The sequence below is a fragment of the Physella acuta genome, unplaced genomic scaffold (genome assembly GCF_028476545.2).
Source record: "Physella acuta isolate Inbredline_101_S28 unplaced genomic scaffold, ASM2847654v3 ptg000843l, whole genome shotgun sequence".
Lineage (NCBI taxonomy): Eukaryota > Metazoa > Mollusca > Gastropoda > Physidae > Physella > Physella acuta.
In genome coordinates, this window is record NW_026732360.1 from 118,758 (window position 1) to 139,873 (window position 21,116).

General features: G+C 34.5%; 1 protein-coding gene and 1 pseudogene across 4 annotated transcripts; both read right to left on the minus strand.

The window, feature by feature from the left end:
* Positions 1 to 1,948: 1,948 nt before the first annotated feature.
* On the minus strand, positions 1,949 to 10,476 carry LOC131951983 (zinc finger CCCH domain-containing protein 15-like; annotated as a pseudogene).
* On the minus strand, positions 10,048 to 21,096 carry LOC131951981 (uncharacterized). Of its 4 annotated transcripts, none has more exons than XM_059314457.1 (9): positions 20,987 to 21,096; positions 17,989 to 18,070; positions 16,760 to 17,125; positions 15,528 to 15,748; positions 14,594 to 14,749; positions 13,011 to 14,241; positions 11,460 to 11,589; positions 10,911 to 11,034; positions 10,048 to 10,596 (listed from the first exon to the last, which is right to left on the minus strand). In XM_059314457.1, the coding sequence occupies exons 3-9, from the start codon at positions 17,112 to 17,114 to the stop codon at positions 10,495 to 10,497; spliced, it is 2,319 nt and encodes a 772-aa protein (XP_059170440.1). In that variant the 5' UTR covers positions 17,115 to 17,125; positions 17,989 to 18,070; positions 20,987 to 21,096; the 3' UTR covers positions 10,048 to 10,494. The 4 variants fall into 4 exon arrangements, with proteins under 4 accessions (XP_059170440.1, XP_059170438.1, XP_059170437.1 ...); XM_059314455.1 differs by lacking the exon at positions 20,987 to 21,096 and adding an exon at positions 19,466 to 19,990 and having other exon boundaries at positions 16,970 to 17,125; XM_059314454.1 differs by lacking the exon at positions 20,987 to 21,096 and adding an exon at positions 19,466 to 19,990.
* Positions 21,097 to 21,116: the final 20 nt, after the last annotated feature.

Sequence of the window (21,116 nt, forward strand, 5' to 3'; positions counted from 1 at the left end):
CGGAAAATAATGTAGCTTTTTTAAAAAGTTCCGCAAAACACAAAAAAAAAAAAAAAATCAACAACGACAGCAAACACAAACTGCAACTATGAGTCAAAGAATTAAAAACTGTCATGTTATTTACTACAACTATCACATTTTTTATAACTCATCGCAAATATATGTACAGCCTACTTCTTGGATTACTTTTCGGCGCCTAGCTCAGCGCCAGGCAAGTGCAAGGCGCTTTTTTGCCACATAGTCTGTCCACTTTTTAAGCGCTTGTACATCTGTGGTTTGTGTTATCCCTGCTATATATAGAACGTCAACCACATACAGAGCGATCTTAACTCACAAGTGTAGTTTTTGTTTGAGTTGTCAGACTAAATTCAGCCATCCTTTTTTATACGGGAGGCCTATTATCTTTGGATTATTGTTTACCTAAAGTGTGCCTCGTAGAATACGAGTTTACTTATCTTTGTTATGTCAATACAAATAAGCTGATCTATAATATTTTCCAAAGGCATCTCATTCAGATGCACACATTTTTAGATGGGTGGTGTTAAAAAAAACTCAATGCGAATACATGTGAGAGTGGGGAGGGAGGAAGCTAAATACATGTACAGAAAAATAAACATTCTCCCACATCTTCAAGAACGTTAGTATGGGTCAAAGCTATCGGCACGAACATATGTACTTAACAAACATATACTTTAATATCTCGGGTAAATTTTGTTAAAACAATATAAAAACACTGTGGATAAGAATATAACTGCCTCCAACTATGGTTGTTTGGTGGACTGCTAACCCATAAGTCACGAGTTCGAATCCGAGTTCAAGTCAGTCCACCTAGCTCTGGGTACCTAACTCACGTTAGGGTAAGTAAAGGCGGCTGGGCATAGTGCTGACCACACTATCCCTCCATATGCCGAGGTCATAGAAACAAGTGCACTCTACTTCACTTGCCCCATGGACCGTCAGGTTTGAAAGGGAACTTTACTTTACTTTTTACTATAGTTGTTTATTTTACACAGTCAGAATCAAAGCTTTTGGAACGGGTCAAACTGTGAATACGGTTTTTTTTTAAATTACCAGTAAAGATATGAGTAAACAATAAAGTGACCAAACCCATACATTGTCATTGTGTTAACAAATCATCTTTAAAGAACATAAAAAGCAGTAGTTAATTAAAATAGTAGATATCTGAAATGCAAAACCAATATAAAAGTTTTTAAAATTGTTTTACTTTTTTTTTTTTTTTTCTTATCAAGCACTTTCAAATGTATATCTTAAAAATACTTTTTGCTTTGTGGTTTAACTACAAGCTTGAGATAAACTGGGTTGGTCATCTATAAATGACGCCACGCTTTTTTGATGATTTTACCTCCCCCTCCCCCCCCCCCCCTCCTCTCCATCACACATCGTCACAAAAAGCCAGACCCCCCCCCCCCCCCTAAAATGACGTCACACTTCACCCTACAACCCCCCCCCCCCCTCAAAATTGCAATTGAATTTTTTTTAAAACATCGATATTTTTCCAAAATCTTGCATGAACTCTGTCAAAATAGAGTATTTTAATCAATTCCTATTACAATTTATTAAAACAATTTTCTAAAATGCGAAATAACGTCTAAAATTCGTTTTCTAACATTACTTTTTTTATAATGCAAAAGTGTGACGTCGCATCATCTGACACCCACCCCCTTCCTCTTATCACACCGTCACAAAATTACGAACCCCCTTCCCCTACGAGTGTGAAGTCATTTATGGACGAACCCTCAGTATATTACATTTAAACTTATTGGAGGTTAGACTTAGATGACAATAAAATAAAACAAGCAGCCAAGGCTAGAAAAAAATCACTGTTGTAAAAGCTTTTGAAGAGAAGAACATACAGACATCTAAACAAACACTAACAACACTGGGTTGAGCCAGGATCATATTCATAAGCCCCTGGCGTGTCTTCAAGCTATAATGTTTCTAAATCTTCCTCTATCAAATCTATATCATCCCCGGCAAACAAATCTTCACCAATGTCAATGCCCCCTTTAACTGTGGCACCACCTGCAGCAGCTATCGCAGCATCTGTTTCTTCCTAGAGTCGAGAATCAGAAGTTGATGATAGGGCAGCTGCTTTTTCCAATTTACTTGATTCTTCACGGGCAGCTGATTGTTGTATATGTAACATGGACATCAAACTTTCAAGTATGTCATCAGCAGCTTTTGTCCCTATATTGTCCACTTCTACTGCAACCCATTGGTCATGTCTAATCTCAACAACCTTCAAGCTTTCTTCTTCATCTTCCTCTCTTTTCCTTTCAATTTCACCTTCTTGGACTTCGTCGTCATCAGCAAGAACAAGATCAGGATTAAACTCAAACATCTGACAACCACTGATTCAGATGCGTAGCGAGTGGGGGGGGGGGGGGTGCGGGGGGGGGGGGGGGGTGCGCACCGCGTGACACCATTTAGGGGGGTGACACCAAGGCAAAAAATAGCAAAATATATAGAGAAAAACTTGAGGGGGGGGGGTGCAAATCGAAAGTTTGAGGGGGGGGGGGTGCAAATCGAAAATTTGAAAGTTTGTCCCCGGGAAGGGTCACTACGCCTCTGGGGGGTGACACCATTAAGTGCCGCACCGGGTGACACCCGACCTCGCTACGCCACTGCACTGATTCCAACTGTTCGCCCAGCCTTGTAGTCAGATTTCTTCTTCTCCTGATCTAATGTGTGCTTCTCAATTTTTTCTCGTTTCTTCCTCTCTTTCCAAATAAGAAAACATTCTAACGTTACTTTTGTAACATTTGCACCCACATGCAACTCTCTCTCTGTCTCCACATAATCTTCTATTGATATCTGCTCATCTTTATCATCTTCCTTTTGATCTTTTTTCAAAACAAAACCTGGTGGTAAGCAATGTCTGTAGATATTTTTAGCACCATTTGGATATTCCCAGAACCAATCTTACTCTTTGCTTTCAACAGCATCAAGAAAAAATGTGCAAATAATAGCAGTTTTGGGTTTAGCCTTATCACTTTCACCATTTGTCCTCTATTATCTAATGCCTTTTCCTTTTTGAAAATTGTTTTACTTTTTAGCGCAATTTCCCTACAGGGATTGCGATTATTAACTCGTCATTTCTGGATGGATGGATGAATGGATGGATGGATGGATGGATGGATGGATGGATGGATGGATGGATGGATGGATGGATGGATGGATGGATGGATGGATGGATGGATGGATGGATGGATGGATGGATGGATGGATGGATGGATGGATGGATGGATGGATGGATGGATGGATGGATGGATGGATGGATGGATGGATGGATGGATGGATGGATGGATGGATGGATGGATGGATGGATGGATGGATGGATGGATGGATGGATGGATGGATGGATGGATGGATGGATGGATGGATGGATGGATGGATGGATGGATGGATGGATGGATGGATGGATGGATGGATGGATGGATGGATGGATGGATGGATGGATGGATGGATGGATGGATGGATGGATGGATGGATGGATGGATGGATGGATGGATGGATGGATGGATGGATGGATGGATGGATGGATGGATGGATGGATGGATGGATGGATGGATGGATGGATGGATGGATGGATGGATGGATGGATGGATGGATGGATGGATGGATGGATGGATGGATGGATGGATGGATGGATGGATGGATGGATGGATGGATGGATGGATGGATGGATGGATGGATGGATGGATGGATGGATGGATGGATGGATGGATGGATGGATGGATGGATGGATGGATGGATGGATGGATGGATGGATGGATGGATGGATGGATGGATGGATGGATGGATGGATGGATGTGTGTCCGCAGCTTTAAGTCGTATCTCCTCCTCAACGAAGCAATATCGAGGACAAGTTCCAAAAGCAAATATGTTAAGCAAGTTCCGAGGATGATTGTGGGCCAAAACAATTCCCGGAATTCCTTCCTGGTTTAATTTTGATTGTAGACAGCATAATTTGTTTTGAAAAAAAAAACGAATAGTTATAAAGTAATATATTGAATAGTAAAGAAACTATTGATTTTGACAGTTACAATTAAACGTATAGGCCTTTACATAATATATCTTTACGAGCCGGCCCGCGGCATAACATACGCCGCTATTTAGTTGTTGTTTTTTCTACTTTTCAGTAATTCATAATTTGTGAATTCGACAGTACCAACGCTGACACTGAAAATATTTCTTTAAAACACTTTAAGTAGCTCGTTAAGGACCATAACCCCCCCCCCCCCCCCCCGTGCCTTTCCCCCCCCCCCCCCCCCCAACGTTTAAAATCGTTTCAAACTAAATTATCTGCCCCTAATAGCCGTCACTAAACCCGACTCCACGAAGGTAAACATAGCGTGAACCACAGCTCACTAAGATCATGTAGGGGTGGGGGTGGTAGGGAGCGCGTTTACAGCTTGTTTTCTAGCGTCTCCCAGAAGAGAATTATATATATATATATTAAGAGAGTGATTAATTCCCCTACTTAATTCGCTTTTCTTATAAACATTCTATTACGAGATAAATGGCCTATTAAGGGAGAGCTGCAACGGGAGCTAGGTTGATAGTATTGTCTCTTTTCTCTGAATCAAAACCAAAACCAAAATCACCACCTGAACTTCACATTGAACCGGAAACGACAACTGACATTGAAAACGGATTTTTATCCAGAATCGGCATTTTAATCGTATTTAAAAACCTGAAAAATAAAGTAAAACAAAGGGAAATCAGGAACGTGTGTGAGAACTGTACAGAACAATTGTGAACTACCGATACAGGTAGAGATTGAAAATGGCGCCACACCGGTAATTTTCAAAAAACATCGTTCCCTCCACCTACCTGTGACTCAAGGGAGATAATACTATCAATGACATCAAACAAATTTAAAATTCGTCTTAAATTAAAAATAATACAGACGCTTAATTAAAGTGGTACTTATCAGTACCGTCAGTAGATAAAGGGTTAATTTTGAACTACCAGTAGTTACTGCACATTGATACTAAATAAAGCCGTAGCCATACCCCTAAACCTTGCACCTAATCTCAATCATGACAAAAGTCGCATTTAGAGTTTCTTTCAGGCGACTCTACTTGGGGGGGGGGGGAGAAGGGGACTCCCACACCCCAAAGCACGCCTACTGTCCCATTCAACGAAATAGAATTATCCACTTTTACCAGTGTTCGCTCCCTCCCAGAAAATTTAGTCCACCTCCACCCCCGAAAATTTCAGGAAAAGTTCTGAAAGAAACTCTGGTTGCATTTGTAGATCATACAAACTAAAGGTATAGCCTATAATATAGACCCATTTCCTACTTTTGGCCGATAAACCTCACGCAGACAGTGTTTCTTTCAGACCTTTTTCCTGGGGTGTGGCACTTTAATTTTTGCAGGGGCGAATATGATTCTCCGAAGAGGGGGAGGCCGACAATGGTAATAGTATATATTTTCTATATAAATTATATTTCATTTGGAGGGGGGGGGGGTTAGGCTTTATACCGGGGGGTGGGCTTCTCCCCTACCCGAAGAGATGCATAATAGAAATTCTTCACACAAACCACTTTTAAGATTAGACAAATGGGTCAGGCGGTAATGCCAGTGTTTTTATTACAGAGTATTGTTGCCGCCATTACTAGATTGTGTTGCGTTTATTGTTTTTGTTGTATTATGTGTATATTTATTGTTTCGGTTTTGTTTTATGTGATAAATTGTTATGTATTGTCGGTCTGCATTGTGTTTTGTTCTTTTGTTTTCTTCTGAGTACTCTTTGAGAGTTTTCACTGTAGTGAAGCAATGACATAATATCTAGCCAGGAGTCTCAGCTCAAGGTGAATCCATCCCCATCATTGGGCACACAAGTCCAAACATTGAAAACGTTGTAGAATATCGACATGTATTGTAAATCAACTGTTGGATAAAGTGTAGTAGATCCAGAGGCGTAGCGAGGGGGGGGGGGGGGGGGCGGGGGTGCGGACCGCACCGGGTGACAACATTTAGGGGGTGACACCAAGGCAAAAAATAGCAAAATATATGGAGAAAAACTTGAGGGGGGGGGGGGTGTGCAAATCGAAAGTTTGAGGGGGGTGCAAATCGTAAATTTGAAAGTTTGTCCCCGGGAAGGGTCGCTACGCCTCTGGTGGGTGACACCAATAAGTGCCGCACCGGGTGACACCCGACCTCGCTACGCCACTGAGTAGATCTTACTTGTTGGGTGTTTAACAAATGTAGCAGAGCTTAAATGTTGGATGTTTAACAAATTTAGCAGAAATAAATTGTTGGATGTTTAACAAATGTAGCAGAGCTTACTTGTTTGATGTTTAACAAATGTAGCAGAGCTTACTTGTTGGATGTTTAACAAATTTAGCAGAAATAAATTGTTGGATGTTTAACAAATGTAGCAGAGCTTACTTGTTGGATGTTTAACAAATGTAGCAGAAATAAATTGTTGGATGTTTAACAAATGTAGCAGAGCTTACTTGTTGGACGTTTAACAAATGTAGCAGAAATAAATTGTTGGATGTTTAACAAATGTAGCAGAGCTTACTTGTTGGGTGTTTAACAAATGTAGCAGAGCTTAAATGTTGGATGTTTAACAAATGTACCAGAGCTTACTTGTTGGATGTTTAACAAATGTAGCAGAACTAAATCATTGGATGTTTAACAAATGTAGCAGAGCTTACTTGTTGGATGTTTAACAAATGTAGCAGAACTAAATCATTGGATGTTTAACAAATGTAGCAGAGCTTACTTGTTGGATGTTTAACAAATGTGATAGAGAGTGATAGAGATATGTCTGATAAACCTTGAGCTTCTTTTGTTGCGTGTAGAAAGTTTTTTGATATTTAAGATGTTTGACATATTTTGATTACAATTTTATTTTCCTCATCAACAAGTAAGTAGTGATTGTTTGTTTTTTTGTTTGTTTTTTTAAATTTTCTTTAAAAAAATGGAAGACATCTGTCAAATCTATACAAAGAAATTTTATTTGTTTTTTTTTTTCATTTAAATTTATGTTGCCATTTACAAAACAAAACAAATTCCTAAGGTTGTACAACTGGTCCTGTTAATTTTTGGGGAAAAATGTCTTAACAAACACGCAACAGCACTAATAGCAACACGCATGGAATGGGCAGAACAATATAATCTTTGTATTATTTTTTTTTTTACTGCTGATTGCATGGCCACTGTGAACAGACAGGCATTATATTTCAATATTTAATTTAAACAAGTTTTAAACAAAATCACAAAATTAAAAAAAATTTCCCGAAATAAATACTTAAGAAGAAATATGGTACTGCCCATCAAGAAAATTCCATTACTTACTATCAAAAGTTTACATAAATAACTAATCTTATAAATATAAAACAATTTTTCTTAAAATTGTATGGCAAAAACAAAATAATGAAAAGAAAATGAACACAGTATTTCTTGGTGTGCTTTAAATTAATATAATATAACTTTAAAAATCAATAAATTATTAAACTAATAAAAGAACCAATATTAGAACTTATTGAAAATATTTTAACCAATTTTCATGTTTGTAAACTCTTTTAAGTAGTAAGTTTAAAATGTTCTACATTTCGTACACAACTATTTTGAGTGGTTACATAATTACAAAATATCTAGTTATTATTTAATAAAAACCAAGAACTTTCTTTGAATGTCATCACCATAAAGTATAGGCCAAGCACTAAAATGTACATTGCTGTCAGCTTGAAAAATATGCTGGAAAATAAAAGTTAGGCAAGGAAAATCAACAAACCATATAAAATCTAAAAATAGTGTGCACAAGAAAAGGAAATAAAAAGTTGAACAAACATAACACAGGCTACTCTAAGTAGGACATTTTAAAATCTAAATCCTAATTATTATTTTTTTAAAAGGAACAAAACATTTACTTTAAAAAATATATTTTAGTGGAATTTTTTTTCTAAATGTGTTGAATTGACAAATAATTAAAATCAATAAACTTTTATGGCAAAATTACACTGACATTACTAAAGTTATGCCAAGGAACTGAATTTTTTTTTATGGAACAGTATTTAACACAACAGATCCAAAACACTTTGAATATATTGGAACTGTGAATCACATCTGCTACTGGTTGTGCTTTTTAACTTTACCATAACTACATTAGCAGTAATAAGCCAACCAACCATTACCAATACAAAATCAATTGAATGAAAGTTTGAAGAAAGTAAATTGTGTTTTGTCTTATTTCGTCATGATACATCTGCTAGCTAAGAGTTTGAAAGATGAATAACTTCAGATATTTAAAATAAAAAAATTATTTTGTTTTAGCTAGATTTCATAAAAATGAAAACAATTCTTCTATCAAGCGAAAAATTTCCTGCAAGCACATTATTGAAAACAAAAAAAAAGAAATAATTTGTATAACTTAGCTTGAAAAAACATTATAGTCCAAAAACAGATTTTGCACTGTTTACTATAATTAATTTTCTTACTAGGTGTTGATGTTCATTATTTTATTTTTACCCTGGTCATGTATGTTTTGTGATTTTCAAAAATTTAAAGTACACTTTTTAAATACACATTTTTAGCAGTTTATAGGTGGTAAACTAAAAAAAAATTATTATCAAAATGAATAATTACAAATTTACAAGATAGAAGTAAGAATTATAATTTTTTTTTTTAATAAAAATTGATCCTTGTCATGAACAGGCTGAAAAACAAAATTTGTTGTTGACGAAAAACAGATCAAAGCAGTAAAAAAAGATTAAAATATAATTCTACATATTTGCATAGCATCTATACATTCAAATAAAATTGTATAACAAAAGGTGTTCTTCACGAGTATTATAAATGGTGTGTAGAGGTAACAGTAACTAAGATTATATCACGAAAGACAATTGCTAAGTCCATGTCATGGGTCACCAGGACTAAAATAAAACACACTGACATTTAGTCAGTAGTTCATACAATAGTGTTTACAACAGGAGCAAGCAAAGGTAATTACCTATTTTTGAGTGGTTAAATTTAAGATAAGTTTTTTGTTAATGAAATACATTATTCCTAATTTGAAATTTCTAGGACATTCTTAAAATCAAATTGTTTTGTTTATGAGTAGCCAGAATAGAGTGCAAGCTGTTGAGATTTACAGTATTTTACAGATCTAAACGTGGTTGTGATTTTATATTTTTGCTAAATTTTAAGAACAACAAAATGCAAATATCAAGAATATTTTGTGATATCAATTGTGGTATGGATACAATTTCATAACTCAGCTTGTTTCCATACCAACGATCACATGGGCATCTTTAGCCAATAATTTTTCTAGTTATAAATTTAAACTTTTAAACATAAGACTTTCAATTTGATTTAATGAACATCTTTTATCCCATTTTAAACATGTAAGCCAACTGCTTTGTATCAAAATAACATATTGAAGAATATTTATTTTTCATTATAAACACATTTTAAACATTCACAACCATATTGTTAGCGGAAAAAAAAACTGTACAGAAGAATGTACTATCATACACTTATAAAAACATCACAGGGACTTGTGTATGTTCAACTACACATTGTTTGATTTCACGTATAGAGATTTGAACCAACATATGAACCCTGTACAGCAACACAGACCTTCTCGTTCCGCCCTCAACAGGTTTTTATTTATAGAACACAGGTGAGGTTAAAGGTTAAATCTTTAATGGAAGCTCAAGCTATTTAGGTACCATGTAATCAAACGGGCACCAGTCAATTTTTTAATAAAAAAACTCTATAACTCTACTCTACATTATGTCGAAAAACACCTAAACATCGAAAGGTTAGTTTTAGAGTAGAGTCTAGATGTTATTTGATGCTTGATATAGATTCTATAGCGTTTCAAATATTCCAACAGCAAAAACGTTTTTTTTTATGTGGATTGTAGATACTTTTTGCTGAAACATTTTACTTAGAAGCGATAAAAAACAAAATGTACTAAATCTAACATACAATCTTTTAAATAAAAGAATTCTGTGTCTTTGCCTTTAGGAACACAGTGTATATCATGGCATAGTTCAAAAAGTCATTTTTTTTTTAAAAAAAGCTTATTAAAGTAATTAAACAAATAGTTTTTCATCTACATATTTATCTTACAGTAAACTATTACTGAACTTTTAATATATTTGGATAGTTTTTAATATTGCCAACACTCTAATTCAATAAAAAATATGCTACATTCATGAACCTTGTATTTCAGAAAATGTGTGATGTATGCATTAATATAAACTCACTCTGGAAGACAAGACACAGTGTATGTAATTTTTAAAGTTCATACAACTGTCCTGATCAATGACACTAGTCTAAGCTCTTTAGCATAGCGCAGTAAAGGCCAGTAATTCAGCACTGTATAAGTGGTTCTCAAAGTGTCAAGTTTGACACTGAACCTCCAGGGGTGCCCTCCTACATCTTGGACTGAGTCTACCGTTTTCCTCAGTTTTACCAGCTTGCCCATAATGCACTGTTAACTTTTCTACGGCTTGCGCTTTCCTTTCTTTCTGCGTGACCCTGATTTGCCTTTCCTCTGCGCTTTCATGGCCTCCAGAGTTTGTCCTTGTAGCACATCCAAATGGTTCTACAAAAACATTTTTATATTTGATTTATCAATTTATAAAAATATATTTTATCCTCTACACAACAATGATCATTTTTTTTTATTATATTTAGTTGATCGACTCATAAAATTACAATTTAAACTTTATTTCTAAAATGAAAATTTAACATTATTGTCTATCCACTGAATTTAATTTCTTAACTCTGAAAATTATTATTTTCTTTTTTACTTACGGGACTGACAGTCCTTAAAATTATTACGCTATTCAAAATAAACATCTTTTATTATAAGAAATATTCACGCAGCTCTTTACAATAAAAGTTTAATCAAATCACCTGTATAACTCGAATGTCTAGGTCTGTGCTCTCTGCCATCTTCTCCAGGGCAGCAAATTCTTTTTCACAGGCAAGTCTTTCCTCATCACTGTTGGCCCTTTGTCTTTTGTCATGCACAGCCATCCTAAAGTTTAAAGGTTAAATATTTGAGTTCGTCAATCTTAACAAAAGCTCATTACCACAATAACTTCTGGTAGCAGCTGTTTGATTGATTTTGCACACATTTTTACAAGATAAACCCCATATTATTTAATTTTTGTATCTTTTTCTGCATTACTAAAATATTTAGTAAATAGAGTGATTGACATCAGGAAGATCCATTTGGGTATGCATTGTATTTTTATTGTAATATAGATTTTAATTCTGCATTCTGTTTAAAATTCAATGGAATCTATTTTACTAAAATACTATTTTTAAAGATATAATAGTACTTTTATTCTTAATATATTTTAAAATTACTTTATACATTTTCGAATTCAAATTGTGCATAACTCAACAAAGATAATAAACCAATGGTGCCTGGCTGCAACTTTGGATAATTACACTTACCTTTTCTTTTTTATCCTTGACAATTTGTCTTTTAACTTTTCTAAAGCGGATGTTAGCTCCTCCGATGTTGTCTGAGGGTTGTCTACAAGGGAGGTAATGTTTTCCATAGTTGGGGTGATGGGACTTTCTGCTGTTAAATCATAATAGAGCTTTGCTTTAATTGTTCACATGTAATAATAGAATTATAGAATTTTATTTAAACTCATAAACTGAAAAAGCAAGCAGAGTACAACATAGTCAATTTAGTGTAGGTTATAATGATATATAATGATATATAACATAAAAACCTCTAACTATACAGTTTTTATTTGAAAATGCAAAAGGCAAGATTTCATACTAGTATAAATTGAGCAATGTTATGATGAGTATTATAAAATAGATTAATGAATTCATAGTGTTGTTTTTAGCGCAATTTCCATTCTGGAGAATTGCGTTTATTAACTCGTCATTTCTGGGAATGGATGGATGAATGTATGGATGTGTGTCCGCAGCTTTAAGTCGTATCTCCTCCTCAACGAAGCAATATCGATGACTAGTTACAAAAACAATTATGTTAAGCAAGTTACGAGGATGAACATAGGCCATAAAAATTCCGGGTTTCTTTCATGGATTTCCCGGAAAAGCCAAAAAACCTCGGAAAAATGCAGTTTTTTGCCCATATCTCGGCAACCAGACCACTTAGCGACTTGAAACATGCACCAATCGATTCCTGCTATAATTTAGAACAATATTGTCGAAGAAAGTTTTCAAAAATATCCTTTCGTTTGGTCACAAAATTTTTTTTGAATTAATTAAAATTTGGACCGAATTAGTAGGCATTTTATGCAACCACACCACACGCGTCATCACGTTTTATAGCTGCGCCATCACGTTCAATATCTGCGACATCACGCTCGGAAGCTAGGCGCGCAATGGTTTTTAGTCATGTTACTCTATTGTAAATAAAACATGTAAAATACTGAAATTTTTTTAAATAAAAAACGTTTTAATAACTAACCAATGGTTTTACTAACCCTGCTGTTGATTTACGCTACGACAGGGCTATTTTTAGATAACGTAAGGAAATTGCGCTAAAATTGTCACTAGACTTTTTTAAATTACTTGTTTTCAAATAGTGTCATCTTAACTCGCTGAATCAACAAAACCAACGAGACTTAGAATAATGTAATCAAATTCTCCAACGAGAATTAGAATAATGTAATCAAATTCTTCAACCAGATTTAGAATAATGTAATCAAATACATTCAAACAAACTGTTTAAGGTTAAGATAGAATGGTTTGGTAATATGTGAATCAACATTTATAAGGTGTAGTGGTCTATGGTGTTCATGCGCTTGGTAATATGTGAATCAACATTTATAAGTTAAAGTGGTGTATGGTGTTCATAGGCTTGGTAATATGTGAATGAACATTTATAAGGTGTAGTGGTCTATGGTGTTCATAGTTGTTTTAGTCAAGGTCCGGATAATGTGGTTTATATGAAGCTGGACGAGTCAAGTTCTGACAGACCAGTTCATTAGTTTAAAAAATTGAAGAACCCAAAACACTCACCACGAATGGATGAAACAGGGCTCAAACTGCTCGACCTCGGGGTCACTGCCTGACCATTGCAGGAAGTGCTGGGTGAACTTTGACCCAACGCTAGAGGCGACACTTTGAGATTTCTCCTCTCACTGGGCTGGGGTGGGGTTCTGCTTGGGGTTTCGAATTCCTGAGCTTCTAAACAGTTATTTATAGAGCTGTTGTTGTACGGCGTGGGTGATAAGCTAATATCAGACGGTGCAGTTGGTGAGGATGATGCGATAGGGGTCAAGGACCTTTGAGGTGACGTTCGGGGACTGGGAAGAATTCCTTCATTCAGAGATACTTCTGCAAGTTCTGGAACTGGCGTTGTTGGCACCAGAGGGATCTGCTCCTCGCTGAGACACACCTCTATCGTTTGAGAATCATTATTATTGTTGGCAAGAGAAGCTATATCCAACACTGGCGATGTAGTCCTATGGTCGGATTTAACCACACTTGTTGGTTCCGGGGAAGCGGATTTAGTGGATCTTTTCACCACGACAGAGTACTCCTCCCCACTAGGGGAGAGAACCCTTTGACTGGAAGCATAGGTGAAAGAGCTGGATTGTTTTAAGCTGAACCCTGTTGGCCTCTTGAGATAGCTGAGCGAGTCCATCAGACTAGCCACACTGCTGCTCACCTGCGGGGTGGATATCTTCACTACGTGCGCCTGTTGGTGAGTAGACTCGGAATGCTGGGACAAACAGTTATTTGAGTTGTGATCCACGCATGCATTCGTACAATGCTCTTCCGATGAAGGAGTATTACAAGTGTTACTTGTCTTCTTATCCTCAAGCGGACTCAGAATTGGAGTTTTAATGACTAGATTACCCTTAGAAGAAAGCTCCGCGTTTCTGAAGCTCCGTGAATTTAAAGTCGCGTACCCACAATCCATTTCCTCCGCTTCCCGCGTACTGTTTTCACAACCGCTGTCGCTGTCTGAATTAACTCCCTTCACACTGTAAAACCCGCTGTCTGTCGTGTGTTTATTTTTGTTGTAAGACGCCAAATTCTCCCCAAGTTTAGGGTTCTCTGTTTCCCCATCCTGTTTGACCTCCGCCTGTTCTGTGGTGCACACGTTCTCAGCGCAGTTCAAATTCTCCTCAGATTTACTGTCTGCGACACCCATAGCGGAATGAAATTGTTTGGCTGTGAGGGTTGTATCCATAGGATCCTCATATTCAGTAGAAGATAAAGTCTCTTTGCTGGGCATCATATCCTATTCAAATGTAAAAGGAGATTAAAAAAAATGTTTTTACAAAAATACTTGAAATAAAATCAGATATTTTTAAAAACTTTGTTTATAAATTAATGAAATGGCTCCTACAAAATACACCTGATTAAAAAATTAGTCACACATTAATGTGCAAAAAAGAATAAAACAAATTATTAATTTAAAAACCTGCATTAGAGCATGAATCAGAAATTTTTGAGTTAAAAATAAAGTAGTGCAAAAACTAATAGAATCTCAGTAATAAATTTGTAAGATATACAAATTTTATATAATTTTAGAACATAAATAAGGTTTGAACCGTGTGTATCACATAAGTGAATGGAACTTTTAAACTCACCCATTGTTTCAGTACAGTAAAACTCAAAAGACTGGCCGCGTCTGCTTCTAGAACTGGATCCTTCAGGTAATCTTCAAGTCCCTCCGGCACAGACGGTGTAGAGGTCTCAGCCAGGAGAGTACGCACCCAAAATTTCATGTCCTCTTTTGATAAGGGCTAAAAATAAATAATGAAATTATTTGAACACAACACACATTGTAACTATATTATTTCTTTTCTTCACTAAATAGGCTACTGTTTCACTTGTTAATAATAATTTTGTTTCACATTAAAATATACGTTGATAAAACAATTCACTTGCTTAAAAATATCTTGTGAAAAGCAAATACATAAATAAGGATGATTTTACTATACACAAGATTTTGGTATTTATTTTCAACTAACAAACGAGATTTTCATTCTTGCCATATAAATTGTATCTTTAAGAGTTAAACCACTTAAAAATGTAATAACAAAACCTAACTAGTAATTTTACTTCTTCTTGTAAATTTAAAACAAAGATAACTAATCTACAAGTAATTTTATTTTCTGTATACCTTCTGTATTACTACTGTAAACCTACTGTATGCCTAGTGTTATTTTCTCTTTTCTTTAACAAAAATTCAAGAACTACAAATATTACCATGGATATATCTGGATTATTTTCTCTTTTCCATAAAAACCATCTTGTTATTGAAAATAAATTTAGTGCCAGTACCTCAACTGTTACTTTCTCAATTATCTAACCATTTATAACCATCTAAAATTATTGACACTAAATTAAGTTTTTTCCTATCAACAACCCAATTACTGAAAACAAATTGGTTCCAGTACCTCAACTGTTATTTTCTCAATTCTCTAACCATCTAAAACCATCTAATTATTGACAATAAATTAAGTTTTTTCCTATCAACAATCCTATCAACAATTATTGAAAACAAAATGGTTCCAGTACCTCAACTGTTATTTTCTCTCTCCCCCCTTCCATGATCATCAGTCCCAGTTCACTGTTTGTCTCCGCTAGCGCTCGCCGCACGACGCATGGCCTGAGTAGGAAGTTGAGCTCAAACTGTTTGCTGTGGTCAGTGCGATAGCACTCAAACATGTTGTCTCTGACCAGGCACCAACGTTTGCCCCACCTCCTCTTGTTAAAGCTGCTAAAGATATACAGGTAGCCTGTGGAAAAATAAAATCATTTTACTAAAACAATGTACATTAGGCTATAGCAAATTTGGGAAAAATTTTAAATAAATGTGATTTTTTAAAAATTAAATAATGCTTAGTATAAGATAGACATATCCAAATGATAAGAAAGTTATTGAAGTTAATTACTTATTCATGAAAGCGTTTTTATGTATCACAAACAGTATTATAAGTAAAAACAAAAAGTACAAACAAGTATTTTAGTTGCCTTGAATTAGTAAACGGAGAATTCTTGTGGTTATTTAAAAATAAAAACAATAAATTTAAATAATGTAAATTACTAATTGTCCAAACTACTTTTAATAATTTTTTTTTTTTACATAAATAACTTTTTCTATAAAAGTAGTCCTATATAATAAACATTCACGTTTTTAATAACAATAAATGCTAAAATATTTTAGAAAATCATTTGAAACAAAAAGGTTTACCAAACAAAATAACACAAAATACAACCATCATACTGGATCTACGTTTGTAAAATATTTCCCAAGTTGGATGAGTTTAAAATTTTTCCAAATAAAAGCATATCACCAAATATTTTTAAAAACTCATATCATACTTTTTAAAATTTAAAAATATAATTTGTATATTTGCTGTAACTCCTTGCATTAAAAAATCATTCAAATTATAAAACACAACATAAAAACTGTTAATAAAAAAGTTAAAAGTTGAAGATGGGATAGAATGTAAAAGTAAGAAATAGAACAACTAAGGCTACAGTCCACAGCCACCCTGAAACAAAACATAAAGGCAATAAGCTTCCACCATAAACTTATATAAACAGAAAAACAATTAATTTTGAATTAAAACCACTAACCATTATAAACTACTTAACTAGTAATACAAATTATGATTTTTTTCTAATTTTAAATAAAGAAAATAAATTAATACGGATCTAGTAACTATAGTGTACCGATTAAAAAAATATCCATACCTTGTAAAAAAAAAGTTAATGTAGTACAATTAATTTAAAGAGATCCTTACCTTTAAGAATAGCATCAGTCATATTATCCTCTTCAGCTTCCAAGAAGCTCTGTTTATCAGAGAACACAGACAAAGGCGAGTGCTTATCTAAGGGTGTGCTGGGCGCTGAGAAACTGTAGCCATCGCTGAGGTCAGAGGTCGGGGTGAAAACAGATGGGGAGATGTTGCCTAGAGAGGTGGAGGAGGAGAGGGAGGACTCCTCGGCTATACCAGTTCGAACGTCGCTGTAGTCTCCGGAGGACACGGGGGTCATGCGGCTGTTTGGGCTGTGGCTGTGCTTGCGTGGCTTTGTGGATTTCTTTCCGATGTTCTCAAAAAACTGGGTGGCTCTAAATGCAAAGGATCCCATCCGCATAACTTTGTTGCCTAGTAACCATAAAAAAAAAATCATATGTAATCTTACATTAATTTATCTGAAATAACCTAGTCACATAGTACGATAAATAAAAGTCATCTTGGATTAATTAACTAAATAAATATATTATTAATCATTTTAAATTTTGATATTTAACTAAAGAAAAAATATTTATTTATATAATATCTAACAGAAACCAATTCTTTAGGACTTCAGAATAAGTAGTCTATCATACAATTTTATTGGGCAAAAATGTAATTACAGTAATAAGTATTACCTAAAATGGATGTATGTAATTACAGTAATAAGTATTACCTAAAATGGATGTAAAATCAGTAAAAGAAATAAAATCCAATTTCCAACAAGAGAAAAATACAACAACAAAGTAAACTGTCTGATGAAGGCTGTTGTAAATGGCCTATGATTCATTAGGAATCAATTAAGGCGACGAAGAAATTGTTCTCTAATTGTCAATTTGTGTCTCTCCTACTAGATCTATCTCAAATGTAAACAAACCTCTCAGTCTTGGCTTTGAACTGTCATCTAATAACAATTTTGTTTGCTAATTGTCAATGTGTTTGTAACTGTCATCTAAGAAAAATTTTTGTTTGCTAATTCTCAATGTGTTGCGCAGCTCCTACTAGATAAATCTAAAATGTAAACAAACCTCTAAGTCTCGGCTTTGAACTGTCATCTAATAACAATTTTGTTTGTTGATTGTCAATGTGTTGCGCAGCTGATACTAGATTATATATATAAAATATATACAAACCTCTAAGTCTTGGTTTGTAACTGTCAGCTAATAAAAATTTTGTTTGCTAATTCTCAATGTGTTTCGCAGCTCTTACTAGATATATCTAAAATGTAAACAAACCTCTAAGTCTCGGCTTTGAACTGTCATCTGAAGCTCCCTCACTCCCAGTTGATAGATTAGAATTTGACCCTGTGAGGTCTGTCTAAAAACATTAACAGAATTAAAATTAATTTATTGCTAATTAAAGTAGTTTGGAATATATTTGGTATGAAATATAAACAATACTTTAGATAATTTTAATCACTAATGAGTGCTGTATGTGATTAACACACTGTTACATGGTACTAATTTTTGTAATGAGAACTGTTGATAATTCATTTTAAAAAATAAAGAATAGAATACTTATAAATTAAAATGGTTGTGGTAGTCCAGTTTTTAAAAATGTAAGTAAAATAGAGACACAAAAACTGGGTTTTTTTTTAATTTTCAATTTGTAATAAATTTGTAGCAAATTGATATATATATATTTTTTTGTAGTTTAAAAAATAATTCAATGATACAATAATGAAGTTAAGAAATGTTAATTTTTAAAACTATTACCTAATTCTGCCACTGGTTAAAAAAAAAATACAAAAAAACTTGTAAAATATCTATTAAATCATAGACTTTGATAATAAAGGTAAATCATAAGGGCTTTCTTTATGATAAAGTAATTTATAGAGTTGCTCCCCTTTTATCACACAGAGTAGTTTATCATCAAATGTAGAAACAATTATGCAGAACACCAGCATTCAAAAATGCAACATACCAGTTGTATAAATGTGTAAATTAAAAACTGGCATAATCTGTAATTAAGCAATAGAATTTATAGACAGTAGGCCTATTTCGACAATGTATTAAAACATCAAATAATTATTACAATACATAGGCACAATGCAAGGAATTAATTAATATTCATTCACTACCTAAATAAATCAGCTTATACTAGGTAAAAAACTAGGTAAATTTTTTAAAAAAATTATTCATTTAAGACTAAATATTACATTTATGCTCGGACTAACATTCATAAGAAAAAATAAATACATGCAATATTTGATGATATGAGGGGGGAAGAAATGACAATGGCTATGCACAATTTTTAATCATTCAGTTAATTTACAGCAGGGGTCTCCAAACTACGGCCCGCGGAGATCTTTTTGTCCAAGGAAAAATTGTTTGTCGGTGATTGCTGAGGAACTTTGCCCAGAAAAATCAAGACATGCCTGGAAGAAACTGGCCCCCGAACTGAAATTTCATAGTTAATGCGGCCCTCGGACTTAAAAGTTTGGAGACCCCTGATTTACAGTAATAGAGAACAAATCCAAACAGAGATAAAGGGCTAAAAAAAAAAAAACTCAACATGCTGGAAAAAACAAAACTAGGGAATCATGCCAGGTAAAACTTCCAAACATAGGCCAAAAATATTTTCATGACTCAACCATAGTCCAGAGCTAACCAATGCTCAGCAAGACACAAGGACAACCATTGCTCCGCAAGGCAACAGGACATTCAGGGACATCCAAGTCAACAAGTAGTCAGGCAATAAACGACAACTCACTCCTCTGAACGCCAGGATAATCTGGTCTAAAGGCATGGCCCAGTTGTAGAAAACACTTTTCCAATCCCATCTCGCCATTGACAAATTAGCCGCGCCTCGGAGAATAACCGGGGTCCTGATTTCACTAGGGATGAGCTTCTTCCCTTGAACACTCGTCACCATCCCTTCCTCTTTATCTTTCTCCTGACAAAGTTCCTTCCCTTGAATCTGGTACATTCCTCGCTGCCTTCGCTTGAGAATATCTTTCATCGTGGCTCCAATAGTTTTATCTCTCTGTAGAGTGCTAGCGTGCCTGGCTCGTGGTGAGACTTCCATGGACAACGTCTTCGCCAGCCTCTTGGGTGACCTCTCACTGCGGAAGTGCCTGGACAACAAAGTTTTGGCCCTCTGGGACACATCAGCGCTGTTCTGGCTAGGGCTGGAACTAGTGCATGTGCTCTCTGAGTCTCCCTCCTCTTCAATGAAAAGATCGTCAGGTTCCTCACGTTCAATCTCATCGTACTCTACATCCTCTAAGTTCCCAAAGCTTGTTGTGGGCTGATAAGGGCAACATGTTTTATATAATCACAATAGTTTACATGAAGGCAAACAAATAATACTAAATATATGTACATTTTATTAGTATAAATGTTATACAAGATAAATCTATATATATATAAAAATATCAACCAAATTAAGAAAAAATTAGTATTCAAATATCCTTCAAGCAGGAAACCAGCTCCCCCTCCCCCCCCCCCACCCTCTCAGATATGTTGATATAAGATCAAATTAATACTATCCTAAGATAATTATACTAAAAACTTTTTATTTACTATTTAGCAATTACTATTTAAAACATTAAAATATATTTCAATTAAGTGGAAAAGTAAAAACAGCTGAAAGTATTTTTTGTTATTTGAAGAATGTGATAGAGATTGATTAAAATTAAGATCTATAAAAATAGTTATTATCTTAGGTTTGTGAATGTAGTCTCTATAGTTATGTAAAGAAATAGGCCAATATTTATCATTACAAGCTAGCAAGCGGTAAAAACAATTTACAGAAAATTATATTGAAATTAGATTTAGGGTAGGCCAATACTATAAGTTTAAATATGAGAAATTACAAATCTTAATAAGCAAAATATAAAATCCTACATTAAAAAAAACACCAAGGTGAAAAACTTTGAATAATGATGTACTAAACTAAAGTTTTCTTAAAGGAAAAAATAAATATAACATCTACACATATTTTTTTTAATAACAAATATAACCATAATATTGATAACAATATGTTTATAAAAATTACATGCCTAATATAGCCATGCATAAGATTGGTGTACCTAAAAAACAACCTAAAATGTGTTGGTGTGTAAGAAATATAATTTAAATCATAGTAGAAGTCCCAACATTTATTAAGTGTAGTATACTTTCATAGCTTGTTTTCCTATTAATGCATATTTATGTAGCACTGTATTTTTTTGTGAGATTATATAATGTATGTTTAGATCCTTCATCATGTTAACTAATGGGTCTGACTTACCTTGCTGCCAAAAGTGGCACCTGATGTGCCATATTCTGTATTTCCAGTGAAGGACCTGGCCAGGTGTGTGTGATACTTAGGAGGGGGCGTACCTTTAGATGAGCCATTGATGTGCTGCATGTAATAAAAA

Excerpts from the sequence above, each read along its gene's own strand:
- LOC131951981 (XM_059314454.1), bottom strand. The coding sequence starts at position 19,780 with ATGGAAGTCTCACCACGAGCCAGGCACGCTAGCACTCTACAGAGAGAT. Across the intron at positions 15,749-16,759 it reads GACTGATGCTATTCTTAAAG|GCTACCTGTATATCTTTAGC; the intron begins GTAAGGATCTCT and ends ATTTTTCCACAG. Across the intron at positions 11,590-13,010 it reads CCCTGTTTCATCCATTCGTG|CAGAAAGTCCCATCACCCCA; the intron begins GTGAGTGTTTTG and ends ATGATTTAACAG.